Source organism: Ambystoma mexicanum, chromosome 11 (assembly GCF_040938575.1).
Source record: "Ambystoma mexicanum isolate Mex_15411 chromosome 11, UKY_AmexF1_1, whole genome shotgun sequence".
Classification (NCBI taxonomy): domain Eukaryota; kingdom Metazoa; phylum Chordata; class Amphibia; order Caudata; family Ambystomatidae; genus Ambystoma; species Ambystoma mexicanum.
Genome location: NC_090934.1, coordinates 1,348,362,386 through 1,348,386,768, shown reverse-complemented (window position 1 = coordinate 1,348,386,768; position 24,383 = coordinate 1,348,362,386). Strand labels below are relative to the sequence as shown.

Here is a 24,383-nt window from a genome sequence, read left to right as displayed (position 1 = left end):
TTTCAGAACCCAAAGAGCTCAGCAGAGGTTAAAATGCCACACACTTGATGTAAGGAAGGTGGTCCTTTACTATGTAAACAAGACCAAACTGCTAAGAAAAAACAGACCAACTGTTTGTCTCTGTAGCACCGGGCAGAGAAGGGGATTGCATTACCAATAATGGTATCTCCAGATGGATAGTCGGGTGCATACAACTGTGCTATTCACTGTCGGACAAGACACTGCCTTTCACGCCAAGAGATCACTCCACAAGGAGAACAGGAGCTACGCTGGCTTTCATTGCAAATGTCCCCTTAGACAGCATTTGCAAAGCAGCCACATGGAGCTCAGTACACATTTTCGTTCAGCACTATTGCATTGACAAACATTCCAAGACAGAAACACAGGTGGGACAAGCGGTTCTAAGAAATCTGTTTATCCATTAACCTTCTCACAACCCACTACCTTCTCCTAACACTGCTCACTAATCTATGCCCAACATGTGATCTAAGCAGATTCCACAAGCCTCAGAAGGGATACATTACTCACCGTAATCGTATTTCTGATGCTTGTATCTGCTTTGATTCCCATGCGCTGAACCTTCCTCCCCTCGGCGAGAAGGCGCATGGATGTTAATGAGCTTGTCTGATATATATCTGTTTGGATACATCTGTACTCGCGCTACACTTCATGCTACCTCATGTCAGAAAAATAACAATCTGAGGGACCTCGACGCGTGAAGGACCATGGGTACATTGGACGTCACACTAGGCATAGTATTACTGGCACACACTGTCGACGTCCCTTTTCGAATTTCGAAAACAACTGTAATACTTTGCAGCTTCCACTAGATGTCGGCCTATGCACAGCAGGTGAATCTAAGCAGATACAAGCATCAGAAATACGGTTACGGCGAGTATACGGTCACCTTTGAATTGTAGAAATGCATGCAATTCATTTAAGCACCTGACTGGAAGGTAAGCAATGATGCAGTAAGGAAAGCCAGTTCACAAGAATAATACCCTAACTTTATAAACCCAATCCCCATGTTTAATGGTGCCTTGTGACCAAAAGTCACACAATCATCTTCTCAGGAGAGGGGACAAAGGTAGGGAAAGGTTATTGTGGTTGTGAAAAATGTTCCAGGACTTCTCAACATAGTTACAAGTAAGTAAAACTATTTTCGGATCCTTTATAACAGCTTTTAGAACAAATGTTTAAAAAGCGGTAGAATGGAATAAACTTTGGTTTAGTCTAAGTTTTTTTTTTATAGGGGAGAATGGGGCGGCTGTAATTATTGCAAGTAGTCATCCGTCCACCCCCTCAAATCCCCCGACTCAGATTTTCCTAAGTGACTAGGCAGGTCTGGGAGTCGCTGCAGGTAGGTTTTCCTACCGTTGGATATAGTAGAAGCCCAGGAGCAGTGGATGAAAGGCAGTTTTCGGTCGGATCCAGGTGCTGAGTGCAACCCTTTGCAATGGAGAAATGCAGCAGGCACAGATGCAGTACTATTCAGGACACTACCAGTCGGAGGAAAGCTGGTTCCGGTGACAGTCAATGCACACGAGCGACGGCAGGCATCTCTCCAGTCGTGCTGGAAGAAGACCTTCCAGGAAAGGATCCCTTAATCCTGGTAAGCTGAAACTTGGCAGCACAACCTTAGTTCTGCCCGAAAAAGCAGAACGGCTATTATTTTGGTACATGAGCCCAATTCAGAGCTGGTCGGCTCACTAGGCAGGATCCCGAGAAGACCTCGAGACTGGCTGGTCGAAGCACCGCAGACAACCTTCTCAGATCAGGTAGTCCAGCAGGGCTTTACCAGGGCAATTGTAGGAAAGATTGCCAAGCCTTTTCAGGATTCATCCACCATACTTTGGTCGACTGCACGGCTAGAAGGGATACTTTGCTCCAATACTGCTGCAATGACTGTAGGACTCCTATTCTTAACCCATATACAGGGCTCATGACAAAAACCAGCCCATGAATCGTAAGGATCTGCGCCACTCACTCGGCCAGCAGTGGTCCAATTGGCGACCACTGTGGGCTTCACTCAAGCATGCACACAAAACTTTCAAATGGATTGTGTCCTCCCACATGTTGCTTATCTTTGACATTCAAGTCTGCCTGCAGCTTGCTGCTGAACATATTATTTTCATAGGGTCGAGTGTTGTGATGCTCCTCTATGGCCTGTGCAGCGTCCCTTGTGACTTCAACGTTGGTATATGAAGCACGTACACTGATCGTTACGTTTTTTCAGCATTGCTGCGTGCTTCGGAGCTACTCGCCTCACAATTCATTTGTCTACGTATTCTTCGAAAAATGTCATCGACACCGAAGACAGGCTTCAAGCGGTTTTCAGACTGTGGAGTGAAAATGTCTATCACAGACCCCCACTGCGTCTGTCTGTGGTGCTTGAGGTCAGGTCACAAAGTCGATGACTGTGGCTCATGACAATCCATGACTGTCAAGGCCTTGCAGCAAAGGAATGGAAAACTCAATGCAGGTAAGCCCTCTCCCAGATCCCTGGCTGTTAATCCAGCTAAAAGAAAATCATCCTCCAAATCACGAGAGGTTTTTCCTGTTAGAAAGCATCCAAAACACAGAAGACGTTCGAGGTCTAGTTCACGACACTTGTCCTCTTCTCATAAGAAGAGTAAAAATTAACGTTGTAGATTCTCGTCATGGTCTTCCTCTCCTGAAAAAGTATTTTCCAAAAAAGAACTAGACTCCGGTGGAATTAGGAAACTTCAGTTTGAAAATGCTTATCTGATTGCGCCTCGGAAGGAGTCCGAGAAAAAAGCCAACCCTCAGTGTTTATTAAGACCAGTAGGGCGTCTTGTATGTCTCCTTCTCATGCGCCTTAAGGCCCGAGAAGTGAGACTCCTCGACACAAGTCGAAGGGGTCTTCCTCGACGCACAAAAAAGAGCCTCTGTCTGGCCCCTTGAAGCATTCATCTTCGGTATCGAAGCAGTTATGTTTATCACCTGAACCTTTGAGGCATGTAATCCATCTACAGCCATCAAGTATACTAAATTGTCGGCCCTTTCACCGGCTGCTTCGAGGAAGTTGTCAATGCCTTCGACACCATCAACTTCGTCAGAACATTCAGTGCTCTCAAAAACTGCCTAGCGTATGGCTGATGTATCTAAGTGTTTAGACCCCTTCCTTGACCTGATTTCTTCAGGAAAATGGGATAAATCTTTGAGGAAGATGAAGAGGAAGATCCGCCCCCTTTTGGGTCTGAATATGGGACAACAAATGTCCCAGAGGAGTTGATCTCTCCAAGAGTTCAAGATGCAAAATCTGGTGAATACTCTGAAGGAGACCAGTAGCTGGGAAACATTACCATAGACAGAGTTTGGTAATCCGGAGATGGCTGGTCAGGCTGACCTCTCATACAGAGCTGTAATTTGTAAAGTGGTTGAGGATCTGTGGTGGTCCAAATCCTTAGCTGTTGTGGAGACTGATGACCTTGCTGATATATTAGACAGCGGTCAGGTTAGGGAAGCTGTGTTACCATTCCATGCAGCCCTAAGAGTAAGGGTTCTGGAAAACTGGCTAATACCAGATTCTGTTCCACAGAAATGCAGAACTGCTTCAGGCACCCTACACCTGAGAGCCTGGTGGTTCAAGCAGCAATAGTTCGATGAAAATCTGCAGCTTTTCCTTCTGTGCCAGCATATAAGAATTGACTCTTTAGCAAAAAGAGTATTTAGTGCAGGGAGCATGGCTTTAGAGTGAGCTATTCGACCAGTGCCTTAGCGAAGTACACTCACAACCTTTGGGGTGCAGCTGCTCTTGCAGCAAAACACATTCCGCAAGGAGAAGAAATAGAAGCTTTCTTAAGCCTAATACAGTATGGGAAAGACGTCATGAGTCCGTCATGGCAGTCCAGCCTGGATACAGTGGATTCAGTAAGAAGGTCCGTGGCTGCCAGTACAGTGCTTAGGCACATGTCTTGGCTGAGAAAATCAGGATTTACTACAGACAACCAGGCACATTTACCTGACATGCCATTTGACAAGACTTCCCTGTTTGAGAAGGCTGTTAGTAGCCTGAAAAAGCTGTAAGCGTCTCAAGCTGCAGCTAAATAATTATGGGCGGCAGTCAGACAACCTCAATCTTCAATAGGATGGAGAAGATGCCCTTTTCGTTTTTATTCTTCTGTCTCTAGAGAAAGAGGTTAATTCCCAAAAAGGGGCCAAAGAAGAGCCCATCTTGGAGGTAGAGGAGGAAGAAATCCCAGTTCAAGACCCACCGAGTTACCCTCAGCTGCAGGTGGCATAGCAAAATGACTCCCTCATCCACAAGTCTGTGGTAGGAGGCAGACTGTCATGTCATCTCCGGAGTTGGCGAAGCATAACTTCAGATGCATGGGTGCTGCAAAAGTTAGCAGACGGTTACTGTCTTCCATTTCTAAAAAGATCTCCCGATTGCCCCCCAAAATACAGATCAACGTTGATTACCGATCCGCTTCTTGAACAGGAGATTCTCAACCTGTTGAAGAAAGTTGCAATAGAATTGGTACCTGCAGCGCAGAGAAACCAGGGTTTGGATTCTCCCTACTTTGATACCCAAGAAGGACGGAGGAGTGCGATCCATCTTGGACTTCAGATGCTTGAGCAAGTTCAAGATGGTTACTCTTTCGAAGATCCTTCAGGCCCTTTGACTTCAGGATTGGTTGGTGTCCTTGGACCTTCACGATGCTTACTTCGCAGTTGGCAGTTCTCCTTATCAGTTTTGGTTTCTGCCATTTGGGCTCACCTCAACCCTAAGGGTCTTCACCAAGCTTAGGGCAGTGTTGGCAGCAAGTCTAAGGAGGGAAGGGCCGCATATCTACCCCTACCTAGACGACTGGTTAATCAGGGCTGTTTCTCTGGAATCATCTCAGTTGCACCTGCCACTTCCTGCACCAGCTGGGCCCAATGTCTTCTGGCTTACTACTTCCTAAAGTTGTTCGACCTCATGGCATCCTGCATTTCTTCTGGTGCCAGAAGCACGTCTGAGAATGAGATCCCTTCAGTAGGCTCTCGGATCCCAATGGTCTCAATTCTCTGGCAGAATTACTAACCTTCTCCAGGTCCTGACAAAGGTTGCCGGGATCTCCTGTGGTGGGCCAGCCGAGAGAATGTGAGGAGAGGAGAACACTTTTGGCAACCATGGCTGGAAACAGTGGTGACAGACACCTCCCTCACTGGATGGGGAGCGCACATGAGAGATCTTTCAATAAGTGGACTCTGGTCTCAGTCGGAGTCAAGACTCCATATCAACCTTTTGGAGCTGAGGGCAATCGGACTAGCACTGATGGCCTTCCTGCCCTCAATACGTGGGCAGAGTGTCCTGATAATGACAGACAGCACAGTTTCCATGTACTACCTCAACAAGAGAGCGGGTGTAGGGTTACTGCCCCTGTGCAGAAAGGCAATGCAGCTCTGGTTCTTGGCACTGGGAGAAGGAATAACTCTTCTGGCAGTTCATCTACCCGGAGAAAAGAACAATGCGGCGGACGCTCTGAGTAGGCAGAGCACGATTTCACACAAGTGGGAACTCGCTCAGGACATCCTTCTGGAGATCTTTGCCTTTTGGGGGAACCCCTGAAGTGGATCTGTTTGCGACCAGTGTCAACCGGAAGTGCGAGCTGTTCTGCTCCAGGGAATTTCCCCAAAGAGGAACTCTAGGAGATGTTTGTGGTGGACTGGGATTTTCCACTGCTGTGCGCGGTTCTGCCAGTCACCGTCATTCCTCATGTCATCAGGAGGTTGAGGAAGTTCAGGAAAACCATCATTCTCATTGCATTGCTCTGGATTGGGCCAGGAGAACGTGGTACCCGGCCGTTCTGGAAATGGCCATCGGCCCTCCAATTCGTCTTTCCCAAAGAGAGGACCTACTCTCGCAAGAGGGAGGTCTCCTTCTTCGCCCAGAGATCAGGACTCTCAATCTTCATGCATGGGGCCTGAAAGGGTGAGATACATTGATTGGGACCTCCAGGAAGACGTAATGGAAGTGTTGCTTTCGGCAGGAAGGCCAGCAACTAAATCCCTTTACCGCTGCCGTTGGAATACGTTTTGCAGCTTGTGCAGAGAAAAGAGACTAGATCCTTTCACAGGTAAACTTCCCCATGTTCTGTCTTTCTTGCTCCACCTGACCCATTCTGGATTGCAAGTGGCCACAGTGAAGGGCTACTTAGCGGCACTATCAATCTTCAAAAGACCTCCAGATGAGGTGTCATACTTCAAAGAGCCAGTTGTAGTCCAATTTCTGAAGGGCTTGACCAATTTGTATCCGCCCAGTCCCTTCATTATGCCATCATGGGGTTTAAATCTTGTATTAAGAAGTCTGATGGGAGCACTATTTGAGCCCTTATATTAGTGTCATCTGAGGATGCCCCCTATGAACAGCCATTTTGGTAGCTATCGCGTCTGCCCGTAGGGTAAATGAGCTACAGGCCTTATTTTCAAAACAATCTTTTACATCCTTTTCAAAGGATAAAGTAATTTTAAGAGTTGGGTCATCTTTCCTTCCGAAAGTTTTCAGTTTCATCTAGCACAACGTATTTTACCGCCATCTTTTTACCCCCTCCTCATCCATCGAAAGAGCAGGAGAGACTACATCGTCTAGACCTGAAAAGGGCACGAGGCTACTGCATTACAAGAATTGCAAGTATTTGACAAGATGCTCATCTTTTTATCAGTTATGCTGGCCAAAGACTGGGCATGGCAGTGACAAAACACTATCTAGATGGATTGTAATGTGCATAACAGAGTGTTACTCATTAACAGGCAAAATGTGCCTGTAGGTTTGAGGGCACATTCCACTAGAGGGGTGGCTGCTTCTTCAGCTCTGGAAAGAGGTGTGCCGGTGCAAGACATTTGTAAAGCAGCAACCTGGTTGTCACTTAGTACATTTTACTGTGTAGATTATTTTTCAGGAGAGGAAGCCAAATTTGGCAAGGCTGTCCTCCATAATATTAACAAATAAGAACATTCTTGACACCCATTGCCTAACATACTGAGAGTGTCGGAAGGGATCCACTCAATGTGATCAACTAATTACTTCCACCCCCCCTATCTGGCAAATATACAGCACATCATCCAGTATTCAAAAATAAAACACTGCTGGTGTCCATTTTCCACAAATGGAATACTTCACCACATTGTATGCCCAGCTGCCATAGCTATTTTCTACAACATAGGCAGCATATTGTGGCCTAACTGTTCATGATCTTCATTACAATTTTCTAACATTTTTGGGTAAGATTATCTTTTTCTTGCTTTGCACAGTGATGAGCTCTTTCCTGGCATGTCTCATTTCATGTATCTGAATTGACCAGTCATTCAAGTTATTTAGCTTACCTTCTATTTAAATAGTTAGTATAAAAGGCTTGAATCATGCCTGTTAAACATCAAAGTATGTGGTAGGGATTACTTAAGACCTTTTGCGTTCTGAGCCCATATTTGCAATTGTCTGCCTTTTCTACCCCCGTTTGCTGTTTTATCACTGCCCAGTCTACTTACCTACTGTATGTTCCCTCTGGTTTGGCACTTAGCCCCACTTTGTACCCCAGTTTCTATTGAAAGGGCACATTTACAACTTCTGTGCCCCCCGCCCTCAGGTAGCCCCCTCTACTTCATCCTATTGCTCTTTTTTTCTCTTTGTTGGTTTCTTTCTCTATCTCCTTATCCACCTGGTTACTGACCAAAACCTTTCCCTTTGCTATCCACCACCCAACTGGTTACTAACCAACACTCTTCCCCCCCCCCCCCTCCTAGCCGCCAAGTCTGATTTCAAATGTAGTTCAGTCCTTGAATGAAAAGAATCAGGGATTGCCATTTAGGTGCTCTGGTACATAATTTGTTAAAATCTTTCCTCTTTGGGTTTATGTATCCTCTTGCTACTAGAGTACAATAGCCAAATCCTAGTTGTAGTTTGAAATAGAGAAACCCTGAGGTTTTTTCTATTGTGTTTGTGTACCAATTGTATTGTGTGTGACTTTGAACTAACACAAAATAAGGGTCCGCTTTCACAATGTAGTGAGCAATCCTTCAGCCTTGCCGATTGTAGACCTACAAACATTGTGTGTTTATGTGTAATCTTTTGAGGTATTAAACCATGTTAAAGCAGTTGCTTTTTCCTCTGCAGTGTCATGGTTACCTTAAAATAAAGGGCAGCAGGATGTGGATGGTTCGCTATAGACTTATTTGGTTACAATTGGTCCTCCATTTACACATAAATAGCCAAACTCTTTGGTAACATGATCCTGTCTATTGGTTGGTTTTCACATCTTATTTTCTAATCTTGATGATTTTCTTCCCCTTCAGGTTGATCCAAAAAAACATCGCCTTCTGTTTGAAGTTTTTGATGAAAACCGTTTGGTATGTTGTCTTTACCTACTTATATTAACGTGCAGTACCATGGAAAAACTTGGACTTTGACCATGGACATTTAATGAATGAATGAATGAATGAATGATCAAAGTTTTTTGTTGAAAATTCTCTTCTTTTTGCATTTTTCGGTGAAGATTTTGCCTGTGCACATCCTCTGAAGTGGGGTTGTGTTCTTGTATGGATTTTGCAGATGTATGTGGTGTCACTTGGCGATATGTTATTGCACTGTAAAGCTCATCAATTGCTCGTTTGTATATAAAATTGGATCTAACCTGGATATCAAAACAAGAAACACGTGGTGATTTAAAACAAGACTATGTATTCAGAAATGTCTATACAGTTGTGTTAACTCCTTGCTCAATTTCTTTTTCTTTTTCCAACTATTGCGTTTTCTTTTTTTCCACGTGTTAAATTTCTCCAAAATTAAGAATAAGAGGAAGAGTATGATCCACATGCAGCTAAATATAAAGATATTCTAGCATCCCTTTTGATGTCTATCTTGAGGCCATCAATGACATTTTATTAATAGGTCTTCGCAAAATTGGAATTAGTAGGTAGCATCCCTCATGGAGCAAATTAAATTTACAAGCAGGAATCGGATTTACCAATGTAATGTTTTACATTTTGTGGTGAAAAGGTCCCTTGGAAAAGGTAATGAGAGATTCCTCATTTTTGTGGAACTTTACTGGCAAATTGTGAAATACTAATTCAGGGTTGGGTAGGAAAGAAACTGTTAATGTAGTTGCTTAAGTAGACTAAAAGGGGGCTCTAGCCTACACCAATGCTGCTTCTTATTTGTAACGGATATCTATATAGCTACACATCTTCTAATTGGATAATTGTTTTAAATTGCAGTGTATACTTCACCATTTAAGGGCTAATTGGATCACTGCATAAAACAGTTATTCAGATTTACTGGTCTTGATCATAACAAATATAATAAACAATCATGAAGGAAAAGTGTTTTTGTTGTTGGCCTTATTTTATTTTGTTGTTTTCGGGTGCTGTGACATAACATCACTATAGTAGTTTATTGCAGTACTACCGCTATAAACATTAGGCTTTTCAATATTATAATACTTGTTTATACCACTCTTAATGGATTGGCAAGCAGAGTTATGTTCTTCTTTCCTTCTCCTCCAGTATGGTAATCTTCTGTTTGATTTATAACTTCTAATTGTTATCCTATACTGTTCAATAAACAGTGACTCGGTTTTCCACTTATTTCATGAAGCATAATTTGCATTCTTGCCATTATGGAAAAAAATAGTGTTAGGTAGAATTTCATTTTTGTGCAATATTCTCCCCACTTATGAATCCCCACCACATTTTGCTGGATTTTTGATCCGTTTTCTTGAGTGAGTGGGAACCTTTTTTCACACACTCTGTCTTTACTCTACCCCTGGAAACCTTTAACAACCCTTTTGGTTGCATATTTTTGGACTAATGCTTTTCTCCACTGTTAGGGAGAATAGGCTAGTTTCCCAAACCTAGGGAGTCCCCGAGCAGCTTTGCTGGATTTTTGGGGGTTATTTTTTTCTCCTGCTAAGAGTGAGACTCTTTTTCTCCCACTCTTAGGCATGATTTGAGAATGTCCTTGGACTTTGTAATGTGTTTTATGGGCTATGGGGTCTTTTACTCCATAGGGCTTCATGTGTTTTGGTATATGTGTTACACAGCACCCTCAGTGCAGTAACACAGGGGTGTCATAGTGGCCCCCAAACATAGACTCCATACCCTGGGACTGACTACTGTCTCCCAGGGCATGTAAAGTCACCATTGGCTTTACTAGTCTTAAATTGTGAACAGAACCTGTACAAACCATCATATTGTTGAAGTACTGGTAGGGGTAATTCGATTGCCCCTGGGTCTATTTTTCAAGGGGGCACTGTCTAGTCCCCCCTTGTCGAGTTTCTGGCTGGTGGCAGTGGGTACCACGCGAAATATTCCACCGGAATATTTCCTATGGGATTTTCCCATTCATTTTAAACGCACCACTTTTTTGGTGCAATGTTAAAGATACCGCCGGGTTATTTATTTAATATTTATTCCCCGGTTGGGTCTTTTTGCCAGGGCTCGGTTTTAAAATGGCGTTTGTGTTCGCCTCTGTAACTCCAACCCAAGTCGAGCCTTTGTTCCACTTTTGGCGGGCTTCTGCACAGAAGCCTCCAAAAGTGGTGCTACTCTGTCTGGGTCTACAGGATGTGTGGGAGGCGGGGGGAAATAGGCACCCTGGACTGAGTTGCCTTGGCAACTCAAGTCGCACTCTTGTGTGATTGGCCCACTGGTGAGCCGCCCGGCTCACCACTTAGCAAGATTGATTGACAGCTAGGCTGATGAATGGGGGTTTTGCTGCATAAAAGCAGAGCTTTGGGGACTGGAACTTCAGAAGTCGCCACAGGACCTAAAGAATCCGAAGAGGGGAGAGGCTGAGCCATCTATGACGACGACACCACCGGTGGAGCCCTGCTGTACGAAACTCACCACTTTCCCGACGACAGAGAAGATCTTCTTCCAGGAGAGTCTTCTTCCCTTTGAGCTGGTGGGACCAACCAGTTCGCCTTTTTCGCCTTCCTGGATCGTCTCATGGTCGAATCGCCCGTGCCAAGCACCCCGGCGGCCGGATAGCCACGCTTCACCACTACCGCGAATAAAAGGGTAGTACCTTTTAACCGGGAAACTCAGCGGCTGGTTTCTTCCCTGGCGGTGCAACGATCTCCAGCTTTCCTCCACGTGGAGATCTTCTCTTCCCCAGGACGAAGCACCGAATTGCACCCTCTGCCAGGAACAACTGCCGCCGCTGGAGCTTTCTCACCATTTCAGGTACTGTGTCCCGCCTGGTCTCCCTTGCAACAGACTGTCCAAGGTGTCCCGTAAATCCTTGACTCTCTATCCTGGGGTGACCTTGGACCTGTTAACATTAACTTTCTAACTTGATCCAACCTCTTTTTGACTTTCCTGCAAAGACTTTTAGTGAATTTCCACTGTGTGATCTTGGGCACATTCCGCCTTGCTCTCTCCAAGAGTGGGCCTGGCCTATGAACTTTTTGCTCTACAGTAGGCCCTGCCTTTCCTGACTTGCTGTGGTTCTTTAAAAGTGTTGGTATTGTGTGTTTTTCCTATTTCTGCCTTTTCTCTCCCTTTTTAAATAATTATTGGAGTGCCATCTATGGTTACGCGCTCACCTGTGTTTTGCTAAATAAGTTGTGTATTAACCTAGACTTGTCAAATAATTAATTAGGGAGGTGTATATATTTCTAGTGACTGTGTTTGAACTTGCTTGACATATTAGTGCCAGTGTATTTTTACAAGTGTGTTTTTAAATAAATAATTATATACTTTTATACCAAAGCTTTGGTCAGTGTTTGCTTGTACTACTATATTTTTAGCCCTATTGTGTATACTGTACATACTGCCTAACTCTTCTTGAGAGAAGTCTGACTGCTCAGCCACCAATTGTGCACCAATTGCAGGTTACCGTTTGTTCTATTTCATAGGGCCCATGCCACTTAGAAACAAGCTTGTTTTGTGAGGTGGGTAATAGGACCAATAGTTTTTGTCCTAAATAAAATTATCTTAAGCTTACTTTCTTATCGTAGATGGATTTTTGTTGACTTTGGGCTTTTTCCATATGAGTGCCGACTAGATCTCGGACAAGTCTCATATGTTCTCGCATTCGGGTAGCGGTTTGCGAGATGGGAATGGGTGCCTCTTCTTGTTCCTCCGAGGTTTCCCAGAGCCTGTCAAGGACAAATTGTATAAATGGGTGAGAAAAATTAAGATGGGTGCAAGCTACAACCATCAAATGGTAATAAGGCAGTTCTAGTGGCGTCTTGTCAAATAAAAAGGGCCTATACTAAAAAAAAAAAAGAAAGTTTTGCCAATCCTTACACTAAGTTACAAATGAGTGGAGAGTAATGTTCAGTAGAAAAGAAAGAAGTGATCACAAATAATATGTCAGGATGTTATAGCCGGGGTCTCCCTTGCCCACGTTTTTAGCACGAGACAAGGCGGGACTCTTGAGCACAGCACACTCCTGGGCTTCTCTGGCACAAGGCTATCGTTCTTCTCGGCGTTATTCGGATCGTCAGTGGTGAAGTCTCTTTCACACAAAGTATCTTGCCCAGTGAGCCTGATGTATAAAAATATCAAAACAAATCGTTCCTTTCAACAAAATGGGGCTACAGTCCTTTTCAGCGATATCAGGACCTTTGATGGTTGTCTCTTTCTGCAAAAGTCTCTTGCCTACGTGGGCCTAATGTATCCAAAATAATAAAATAAAGTTCCTTTCTATATGCACATTGGGTGATGACTCTTCACTGTAGGATCCCCCTCTTCCGGGCTCAGATCCTTCTGCAATGTTAACCTCCCTCCGTCGGGTTCAGTATGGGCTTTTCTCAGAGTCTTTCACTTGTCGTATGCACAAGTTTCAATGTCTTTTTTAAACAATGTCTCATTGGGGACATCTCTCAGCCGGGAAAACTCTTGTCACCACAATGTTAAAAGGGCTATTGTACCTCACCCCGTTCAGCCGGGTTCACATTTTCCACTGGTACAGTTCTTCTTGCTGTACACAATGCAGGATTTGTTCCCTTTTTGCTTTCCTATTGGTTACGGGTCAAAGGCTTTCGAGTGTACAAGGGGTTTTACTCGACCCTTGTCTGACCACTTTGACTATTTGTGTTGGCGTTCATAGTTTTAACAAAAAGGGTGTCAGTCTAAAAATAGGAGGCTACTGTAAAACAATGATAACCCGCCAGTCACATGAACAAAGGTATAAATAGTTTATTCGTACTCTAACACAAACTGACTTTTGCAAATGCACGGCATACAAGCGTAGGTAAAGTGAGCCCCAACTTGTGGGCATACAGATACTCTATACAGTTGTACAATATCATGACGAATTTGCGCTATCCCATCACGTGATAATTACTTGTGACCTAAAAACCTATGTACGTGGCCAATTATCCATGGTAACATTTGGTTGAACACTCCATGTCACCCTGCATACTATTTACTGTCTGGGAAGCAGAGCAGAAAGGATGTAGGAAGATATTGTGTTCTTCAGTACAGGGTAACATTCCTTGCGCTATATTATCTACGGTTGTGTTAAGCTAAAAAGTCAGTCTGCATGTCTACTCAGTAGCTTGTTCATTTGAGCAACAAAATATGCTGTAAGTCGTGCCTCACTTTAATAGACTGGATGCTGAAAACAAGACAGTCAGGAAAGACCGAATGGCACCTAATTTATGGATTAGCTATGTTGATGCCAGTGCTTCAAGGCTCCCTGTTGCAGAGTTACAGTGCTCAATCATTCTTAGCATTCCTGTGTGGGGGCTGGTTTTAGGGAAACCTTCGAAGCTGTGACTTTGTGAGCTTTCACCGCGTTCAAAATGAAAATTCAGAAATGAAAGCAAAGCAGCCAAGATGGCGCTTTCGGGAACTGCACGATGGCATGGCTCAGCATATATGTTCAATGTGTATGTGCTCAGGCATACATTATATTGCAAAATATATCTGCTTTTACAAACCCTCATTTTTGCCTAAGCCAACACATTCCTAGAAACAAACGACCATGTATCATCATCATCAGAACAACCAGAATAATCACAATGGTCTGTATTGATAGACATGAATTGTTTGATAGTGGCTTCCTTCATTATCAAGGCATTAGTTGCATCTACAGGAGGATGGGCACATGGCCTAAGTTTCATTAGTGATCTAGCACAACTACTACCTAGTGCAGACACTGAATACAGCAACTAAAAAATAGGATTATTCCAATAATAGCAAGTGCTGAGAAGATTTTCCAACCCCAGGTGTTCAGCAGATTCCAAGCCCATGTTCCTATGTCCTCCAGGAATGTGAACTTTAGTACTAAGTATGTGTAATCGCTTTATCGCTTGGAACACCGTGGGGGAGGAGTCAAGTACGTACACACAACACGCGGATCCAACCATTTTGCATACACCACCACGTTCAGCTAACATGACAGCTAAGATCTTTCTATTCTGAAGGGCCACTAACCTAATTGCTTTTTGCTCCATTGTCATGTTCAACAATATGTCAGTAGTCTCATTAATAGTATTCTCTAATACTCTCGCCAATTTACTGATATCGCATGAGTTAATGATTTGGCCCCAAAAAGGAATCATGGCTTTTGCTACGTCACCCAATACCTGGGGGGGGTGTCATCATCTATTCCCCTCCTAGGCCTATGTTTCAGTATATCTGCTGTAGATGTGACATAAACCCCAGCCAGCAATATTCCCAGATAAAAAGTCCCCTTCCAATCTTTAGGTAACCATGGATATGCTTCTCTCCCACAAACAAAATATGAGTCCTCCAATGTATAAGGCCCTATTTTCATTTACTAAGACAGCAGTATTCACACATTTATGATAGGTGCCCATATACCGGGATCCTTCTTTTCTCAAGCAGAATGGCACTGTATCTGCATCATGATTAATGGTGTAAGAGGGAGGAATTGTGTCTCGATTCCCTGCAGGTGCCATTTTAAAGGAGATCATAGGTTGATAGGGTCTAGAATGTTTATCAGAGTTCCTAGTGAAAGCGATATCTGTGGTACTTTATTTGAAAAGACAGAGCATTCTAGGGGTAATAATACCAAACGATCAAATTAATTGATCTTTGTCCCATCAAAGTTACCAGTGGCACTGTCGTTCCACTTACCAAAGAATAGGGCTCTAAAGCATGTATACCACGAAGTTGACAGTGGGAGTGGATAGATGTACCATCCTAAACCTTTCTCACCATGTTGTGGCAGGTGAGAACATACCCAACAGTTGGTGTTATTCAAAATTGAATGAGGTGGCATTCATAATCTGTATGAGTGTTATTGTGGTAACCCTCTCGATGTTTCAAATCATGTGGGCCAAGTGTGTGAGAATGCGCATAAAGGGGAGACAAAGTGGGGTTGGCTGTAGGCAACAGTATACTAAGCGGATGTGAATTCTCCAGGTACCATAATGCAGGTATCAAAATGATCATTACGCATGCTGTAAGCATTATCACGGTCACGTTTTCTTTCGTTGACCATAGCTCTCTAGATATGGGCTTTCGAGTAGCAAGTTCATTTCTGTCCTCATTTACACGTGCCCCAAAGATGGGCATAGTTTTCATTTTAGTGTCCGTTAAGAAGCCTCACTAAACCAGCTTTGTAAGTTCATCCGTTGGTGGCACTTGACCACGTGGCCTATTTTGCTTGTAGTCTTCTTCTGGATCGATGAATGTCCCAATCTTCTTTTGCCAGCCCCGCTGTTACTCCGAAACAAAACAATGTTCCCGCGTCTTTGAGGGGACTGGAGGTAAAAAACGTTGGTTTCTTGTGGGTGTAGTATACAACTACACTTTCCTAATCTATCGGAAATGTCTATCAGAAAAGTCCCCATCTAGTTCTGTGGTCGAAGATTGTACCTGGGGACTCTGGGTATGGTGTGATCAGTGAATAAAGAAACGAGATCTGAAGAAAACAAAGGATCCTTGAGTCATTCAGGCTCAGAATTCAGCCTCTGATCAGAATAGTCCTTGTCCATGGGCACATCTGTGTGGTCAGGTTTGGCAACAACCCCCACCTTAACCCCTTCTTCACAGGCTAAAGGCAAAGGCACTCGTTTCGGGTGCACTGCATGGATCAGTGATGTTTTCCATCAACTCGAATATCTGTCTGAGTAGCCAGTGGCACCTGATATGGTCCTTTCCAACGGGCTGCCAGGCAGGACTTCCTGTTAAAGTCCTTCACCAAAACGAAGTCCCCAGGTCGAATGCGGTGACCAGGTCCTTCGTATGTCTCATGTAAAGAGCTCGAACCTGTTGGTGAATCGAACATAAGTTTTGAGTCAGTTGGTTACAATAATCCGTCAATAGTGGATACTCAACTTCATTTAATTTCCTAGGTCTAGGTACATTCCATACATTAGCAGGTCTCCCTATGACGGTCTCATAAGGAGAAAGCCCTGTTCTGGATTGTGCTGTTGTTTTCGTTGATAGTAAGGCTAAGGGTAAAGCACCGGGCCATTTATTTTGCTGCGTTCACATATCTTGGCTAGTTTATTCGTAAGGATAAGTACGGCTTTGCGTTCTGTAATGCTTACTTCACAGAAGTGTAATGATCTCAATGCCTGCTGAACTGCTACACTGTTGCTTTATTGGTTTCTCCCTATCATGCAAAAGAAATAACAAACAAAGGGGTGCTGTGATTGATAAGAAATCTGAGAAATTGAGAACTACTAGAACTCTATTATTAAAAGGTGGCTATTATTAAAAGAGGAAGACAGATCTAGACAGATAATGGTCGAGTAAGTAAACAAAATGCTGCAAGCTAATAATAGTGAACCCTTGTCGAGCACATGGTCCTCCCCTATAGTTTAGGAAAATAAACCTGCCCGTTCGTGAAGGTTCTGTATAGATTTCCGTCAAGTCAGCACGATATACGATTTCGATGCCTATCCCATGCCACACATCGATGACCTAACTGATAAACTCGGAGCACCCACCTTTCTATCCACTCTAGACTTAACAAAAGGGTACTGGCAGGTACCAGTGTATGGGCAGATAAAGAAAATGCAGCGTTTTCAACACCCTTAGGACTGTTTAAATTGGAGGTCCTCCCTTTTGGCTTACACGGCGCACAAGCCACTTTCCAACGCCTAATGGATAAAATCTTACGCCCCTATTCCGACTTCTGTGGAACTTACATTGACAATATCTTCATCTATAGTAAAACCTGGGAAGACCACCTTTTCCACCTTGATACTATCATGAGAGTCCTCAGAAAAACCAGCCTAAATGCTAATCCATCTAAATGGCATAAATGGCATACAAACGCCTCTCTTACTGGGTTAGGAGTAGTCCTATCTCAAGCCTGCAACAGGCTAAAACATTCTATTCTCTCTTTACAAGCCACAAACTCTTTCCACGTGAAACAAATTTATCTGTGCTGGAATTAGAGGCCCTGGCCATCAAGTGGCCCATTATCCATCTGAGATACTACCTCTTAGGAAGAAAGTTTACATTAGTCACTGATCATTCTCCCCTAGTTTGGATTAGCCAATGCAAAGACTCAAACCCACGTGTCATGCAATGGTTTCTAGACCTGCAGCCCTGCTGCTGCACGGTGGAACACCGGAAAGGAAATACCAGGGTAATGTACATTTTCCGTCCCAGCTCCTCTGTGAAGCAGATGCGGCTACATCGCATGGAGGAAGGGTATGTGAGAAACCTGAAGGTGTCTCACCACTAGTCGCCTGAGATCTGTCGTCCAGGTGGCCAGGACACTGCCATCGCTATTGGATCCAGTTCCTGGCGGTGGAGCAGTGGGGGTGGATCACCTGGGCAAGGGGTCTTCAGGGAGTGGAAGTGGGACACAGAGTTGAGACGCAGTATCCCCTTCCCTGTAACACCTTTTCCCCATCCTACCCTGTACAATATTTAGAAGTTCTAACCACCCCTTTAACCGCATAAACACTAACAGACAACAGATTAATACCAGTGCCGTGTACCTGACTTGTCCCAACACACGGGTCAGGCAGAGTCAGGCAATTGACAATTACCATGCACACCTGATGGCCCTCTACCTTCCCCATAGGGATAAAAGGCAGAGCACGAAAGCACACGTCGAGCAAGGCTGAACGCACGAGGAGACAGCTACACCAAATGAGCAGTTCAAACAGAGAGAGGCAGACCTGGAAGGATGACGAAGGGGGAATTGCCCTTGCCCTTTTCGACTCATGTCCGCGAAACCTCCAAAAGGGAAAGCATAAGACAGGGAGTTACAGCTGGTATGTGGAGCAGCAGATGCCAATGGTACACAGGGGCCTCCTGCATTGATAACGCAGGCAGAGAGGCAAGCTGGCTACCGTGGTACTAGCCTTGACTCCAAAGATCAGAGAAGCCAACGGTTTCAGCACAGCTGGTGAGTCAAAGGAAACTAATAGCAAATCGAACTGGTTGAGACCAAGGTTGCAAGTAGCAACATTTTGAACGCCAGGAATTCGCAAGACAAAGAACTTGTGTGTGTGTGTGTTGAACTTTAAAGAAAGCTCAGTTAAGGTCCAGGTGCAGAGGGGTTTGGCGCCACGTGGGTGTTCCTTCCAAAGGCTCTGACCGGGACCTGTTTTGAAACTACAAGAACCAGAAGACCCTAGGGAAGTGTGGCCCAAGGTGCCCGAATGGTCCTACAAGGGTTACGTCAAATGCCTTGTACAATCGAAAGTTTCTGACCCGTTGCTAAAGAAAAGTTAGGGAAAGGGAACCCCGCTTTCCAATAAAGTTGTGAACTGTGGAATGTGGCAAGTGTCAACCCGACAGAGAGATACCGAAAGAAAGCTAGGAGAAGGAAATACATGAACTGTGTTAAAGAAAGGCTGAACACTTTCTATTTCTTCTAGTGAACATTATCCCATACTCTTTTTGTAATCCAGTAGTAAGGAGTGTCAATAGTTATTTTTTTTTTTAGTATAGGCCCTTTTAAAAATTAAAAAAAAAAGACACCACTAGGACTGCCTTATTCTTTGATGCTCGTAGCTTCCTCCCGTCTTAGATTTAGGTTTACATTAGGCATTATCAACCCACTATAAAGTTCAATAAACACCCTTGAACTGTGATCACTCTGTCTGTCTTTACTATTGCCACCATGAGTTCCTTACAGGAGGAACCCCTAAATCTCATCCCATGGTGGCATACATGGGAACATCAAGTGCACAAAACAGTAAACAATCTAGAGACTTGGATGAAGAGAATACAAAAATATACTCTTGCCAGCCAGAAAAATGGTCTGTCCGTTTAAACATTCTCATTTAACTGGGATGGGGAGACTGGAAGAAGGAGAGACTGATTCAAGTGGAGGCAGGGAGACGCAAAAGCATGCAGGGGAGGCCCTTTTGCTGCTTAACACCTTAGAGGGCGGAGTCCCAGAGAGCCATGGAGCCTGCAAGCTTCGAAACTGCTTTTGGAGTGAGAGGAAAAAGGACTGGATGTGCTGCTTCCACCAGGAGGGGGAAATCGAGGTACAGACAGTCGTAGCAGGACGACAACATCTTCCTGGGGGGCACGGTACCCACAGAATAACACTGAAACCACTATGCTGCAAGAGCAGCAAACCATCCGGATACCCACAGCATTTCCAGCTCACACAGAGGGAACACAGAGCGGGACACCGGAGAAGACAGACGGATAAAAGAGGCACCTGAGCAGACCCTAAGCAAAAACGGGCCCTGGAGACGTTTCCCCACCGTATCCAAGGTGATAGGGAGAATGGGAGGCTGAAATGGGATCATTATGAAATAGCTGAAACTCATCTCAGTAGATTTGATGAGAAAGTAGCATTGAAGCCAAAGAAGTGGAACTTTAATAATGAGAAAGAGAATAAGGAACAAGTTACTTACCTGTAACTGTTGTTCTCCAGCATGGGTCTGGCATGGATTCACATGCTCATGAATATTCCCCGTTGTCAGGATGGGAATCCTCGGTAAAGAAAAAAATCAGTTTAGTTTCTGAACTGTCTTTCTACTAATAAACAATCATGGGTCTCTGGGACATACTGCCCCCAGCCAATGACTGCCCTCTACCTAAGCCCCTCCTCTGGCAGCCATCTTCAGATTTGGTAGTACGTAAAGTGGCAATAGGACCAAGAGAAGAGCCGCAGAGGGGTCGGCAGGAGGGTTTGCATGTAAATCCATGCCAGACCCCTGCTGGAGAACAACAGTTACAGGTAAGTAACTTGTTCATTCTCCAGCATGGGGGTCTGGCATGAATTCACATGCTCATGAATAAAAGAATACATAGCAGTACACACATGCACAACCACGGGAGGTGGCAAGACTCAACATTAAGCATTTCAACAACTCAACATTAAGCATCTCTTACCTCCTCACTAGGATCACCTTCAAGCGAACAGGTAACGCAGCACTGCTTGGCCGACTCTGGACTCCTCCCTGGAATCCTGGTCGATGCAGTAGAATTTGTGCGTCGACCTCCACGTAGCAGCCCTGCAGATGTCCAGCAGCGGCACACCAGACAGGAACGCCGTAGTTGCAGCGATCGCTCTGGTCGAATGGGCTCTCGGACGGCCAGGCAATGATTGGTTTGCCAACCGGTGACAGTGCGTGATGCAGCCAGAGAGCCATCTGGAAATGGAAGCCTTGGAGAGGGCCTTCCCTTGGTTCACAGGGCCAAAGTTCACCAACAGCTGTGATGTCTTCCGAAAACCTTTAATTCGGTCCACATAGAACTTCAGCGCTCTAGCCACATCCAGCGAGTGCAAAGTCCTCTCAGCCGGCGATGGGAAGAACACAGGCAACACCAAGGGCTCGTTTAGATGGAAGTCCGACGGCACCTTGAGCATGAAGGAGGGGTGGGTCCTCAGCACGACGCTCACCTCGTAGAATGTCAGGCACGGAGGCTTACAGGAGAGGGCCTGGATCTCTCGCACTCGTCGTGCGGAGGTGATGGCCACAAGAAACACCGTCTTCCATGATAGGAATTTCAGAGGCGCCGAATGCGAAGGCTCGAATGGCGGGCCCATGAGCCTAGTCAGCTCCACATTGAGCTCCCACTCCGGGGCCAGAGCATTCACCGGCGGGAAGGAGCGGAAACGTCCTTTCATGAACTCCTTCACCAGGTGGTGCGACGACCACCCCGGAGTTCTGGTATAGCGGGAGATAGCCGCCAGATGAACTTTGATGGAGGCATGAGCTAGCCCCGCCTTGGCCAGCTACAGCAAGTACAGCAGCACTTGAGGGGCCGTAATTCGTAGAGGGTTGATGTTCTGTGAACGGCACCCGACAGAGAACCTCTTCCATTTATGTCCATAGCACATAAGAGTGGAGGAAACCCTGGCCTTGGCAAGTACCTCCTTGCAGCCCGCCGGGATATCATAGCCTCCGAACTCTAGTGCTGCAGGAGCCAGGTCTGCAGATTCAGCGATCCTGAGTCGTGGTGCAGGATCGTGCCTCCTTCCCTGGCGAGAAGATCCGCGTCCGTCGGAAGCTTGACTCGAGGGGACGGCGACATGTCCAGAAGGTCCGGGTACCATATCTGCCTCGGCCACGTCGGTGCGATGAGGATCATCCTGCACCCGGGACCGTCTGAGTTGACTGATGAGTCGCACAAGCAACGCCAACGGTGGGAACACAGAGGAACAGGACGTCACAGGCAAAGGAGAATGCATCCCCCATGCTCCCCATCCGGGGAAACCTTCCGGTGAACCTCTGGCACTTGGTATTGTTCGACATCGCAAACAGATTGATCTGGGGATTGCCCCATCGTCGGAATAAGAGATCTGCTTGATCTTGCCGAAGCTCCCACTCGTGGCAAGAGAGTAGCTCCCTGCTGAGTGAGTCGGGCGACGGTGTTCTTCATTCCTGCCAGGTGAAAAGGTACCAGGAACATCCCTTGGGTGACAGCCCAGTGCCACAGATCCTGCGCTTCCCTGGAGAGGGCTGGCGATCTGGTGCCCCACTGCTTCTGAATGTAGAACATCGTGGTGGTGGTGGTGTTTTTGGTGAAGACCCGTACCACCTTGCCCTTGTGGGGCGGAAGGAAGGACCCAAGGGCCCAAAACACAGCCCAGAGCTCCAGGACGTTGATGTGCAGCGACCTCTCCTCCGGGAGCCAAAGGACTCTTGCATGGAGATCTCTGGTGTATATGCCCCATCCCTCCAGGGAGGCGTCCGTCGTCACCATTTCCTGATGCGCTGGGGTCTGGAAGTCCACGTCCCCTGCAAGATGCATGTGGGTGCCCCACCACCGGATCACTCGACGGAAAGTCTTGTTGAGGGCGATCTTGTCTTTGAAGCTTCCCACCACTTGTATCCAACGGGCGTCGAGGAACTCCTGCAGCGGCTGCATCCGCAACCTGCACAGCCGAACGAGGTAGATGCATGACGACATCATGCCGAGCAGGGACTTGATGGACCTCACCCTGGCAACTTCCATGGTCAACAGCCGTTGTACCTTGCCCAGGATGGCTTTTATCCTCTCCTCCGACGGTGAAGCCAGCCGCGCCACCGTGTTGAGCCTGGCTCCCAGGAACAGAGCGTCCTGCGATGGCACCAAGCAGGACTTTGCATAGTTCATCGAGAACCCCAGTTCCGTGAGCAGGCAGACGGTCCTCGCTGTGTGTTCGACGGCGAGTTCCCTTGACTTTGATCAGATGAGTCAATCGTCCAGATACGGGTAGACGTGGATCCCCTGCAAGCTTAGCCGTGCCGCCACCGGTGCCAGGCTATTGGTGAAGACCCTTGGGGCCGACTTCAAACCGAAGGGTAGGGCCTTGAACTGATAGTGCCGCCCGCCCTTGGACCACGAAGCGCAGAAACTTTCGATGTCCCTTGTGCATGGGGATGTGGAAGTAGACATCCTCCAGGTCCAGCGACGACAGGAAGTCCCCGTCTTCCAGCTATCCCAGCACGTGCTGAAGGTGACCATCTGGAATTTCTGGCATTTTATGTATTTGTTGAGGCGGCGGAGATCTACGATGGGCCGCCAGTCTTCTTTCGGACGAGGAAGTACCGCAAGTATACTCCGGAGCCTCTGGGCCTCTTCGGGACGAGGTCTATCGCACTTTTCTCAGCATTGCTCGTACATCCAGAAGTAGTTGAGGAATGTGGTTTTCTTTCCTGACCACAGGTGGAAAACGGGAACACTTCCTTTGGAACTCCAGAGTGTGTCCGTGGGCCAGGGTATCCAGCACCCAACCGTCGGTGGAGATGTATTTCCACACGCCGATGAAGTTCGCCAGCCAGCCTCCCACTGGGGTGCTTGGGTGGGGGCTCCGACGTCACGGTCGGTTCAGTCCTGCTTTGCTGAGGCCTTACCACCTTGGGCCCCTTGGCGACGACAACGATGTCCAACGGCCTTATTGCAGCCTGTGTAGGCTTCCTGTGACAAAGAACGGGCCGCATGAGAGTATGACGAAGAGCTGCCGCGGAATACTTTGGAGGCACCTTGTGACTTGCCTCCGGAGGGCTGAAAGGACAGCTGTCGCTAATGGAGCGTGCCCAAGGCACGGGCCGTCTCTGTCTCTGCCTTGATGGCCTGCAGTGACTCGTCCAATGCCTTGCCGAACAAGTTGTTCCCGTCGAAGGGCATTTCTGGTACCCTCGTCTGTACGTCCTGATGGAAGTCAGTGGCCCTGAGCCAGACACGCTGGCGAAGGCCAATGCTGTGCCCATCTGGCGGAAGCTGGTGTCGGCAATGTCCGTGGCCACCGTAATCTGAAGCCACCTCGCTTTCTTGTCGTCTGGGAGGAAGTCCAGGAGGGGGGCGATTTTAAACCACAGCTCTCTATCATAGCGGGTGACGATAGCCAGAGCGTTGGCTGCCTTAATGGTCATAGCCACTGACGAAATGACCAGACGTCCCATGGTATCCAGCTTCTTCCCCTCGCAGTCTGGCGGGGAAGTGGAAATCAACGCCGTCGTCTCAGCAGATTTCTTCTTGGCAGCCACAGAGACCACTGAGTCTGGGTACAGCTGCGCTCTGAGGCACATTAGTGCTGAGTCTGGGACCCAGTACTTCTTCTCGTACCAGTCTATTTGCTGGGGCCGAGGATGGGTTCTTCAGGTGGGCCAGTCCCTCGTCCCAGATGTCGACCAACAGTGGGACCAAGAGCATGGTCTTCCTCTTGGCCTCTTGTCAGTGATAAAGGAATCTCTCCTTCTGCTCCTCGGGGCATAGCTGAAAAAGCTCTGAGGCCCTAGCGATCATGGCGTGAAACGAGACAATTTCGTTGGGAGGAGAAGCCCGGGGTGGAGGCGATCTGTTCTGTTGCCGCCGACGACTGTCCCGGTCTTCTCCATCTCGTCCCTCGGAGGAGGGGATGGAGATGAAGGATGGAAGGGTGGGGTGGATGGACTCAACTCCAGTTGGGTGAAGGGCTTTCCGACAGTTCAGGCGCCGCTGGATCTTCCGCCGGACGTAAAGGCATCCTTGTTATTTCTGAACACAGGGTGTGCAGGGCTAGCAAGATGTCCTGCGACCTGTCCGTCGGTGGTTGC

The 24,383-nt window shown here is 46.5% G+C and overlaps 1 protein-coding gene across 2 annotated transcripts in view; it reads left to right on the top strand.

The window, feature by feature from the left end:
- NEDD4 (NEDD4 E3 ubiquitin protein ligase) overlaps positions 1-24,383 on the top strand; it is a 2,630,465-nt gene that overhangs the window by 482,552 nt on the left and 2,123,530 nt on the right. For both annotated transcript variants that reach the window (XM_069624887.1, XM_069624886.1), the window contains one exon: positions 8,299-8,352. In XM_069624887.1, coding sequence (XP_069480988.1) covers positions 8,299-8,352 — 54 coding nt within the window. The remainder of the gene's footprint in view (positions 1-8,298; positions 8,353-24,383) is intronic.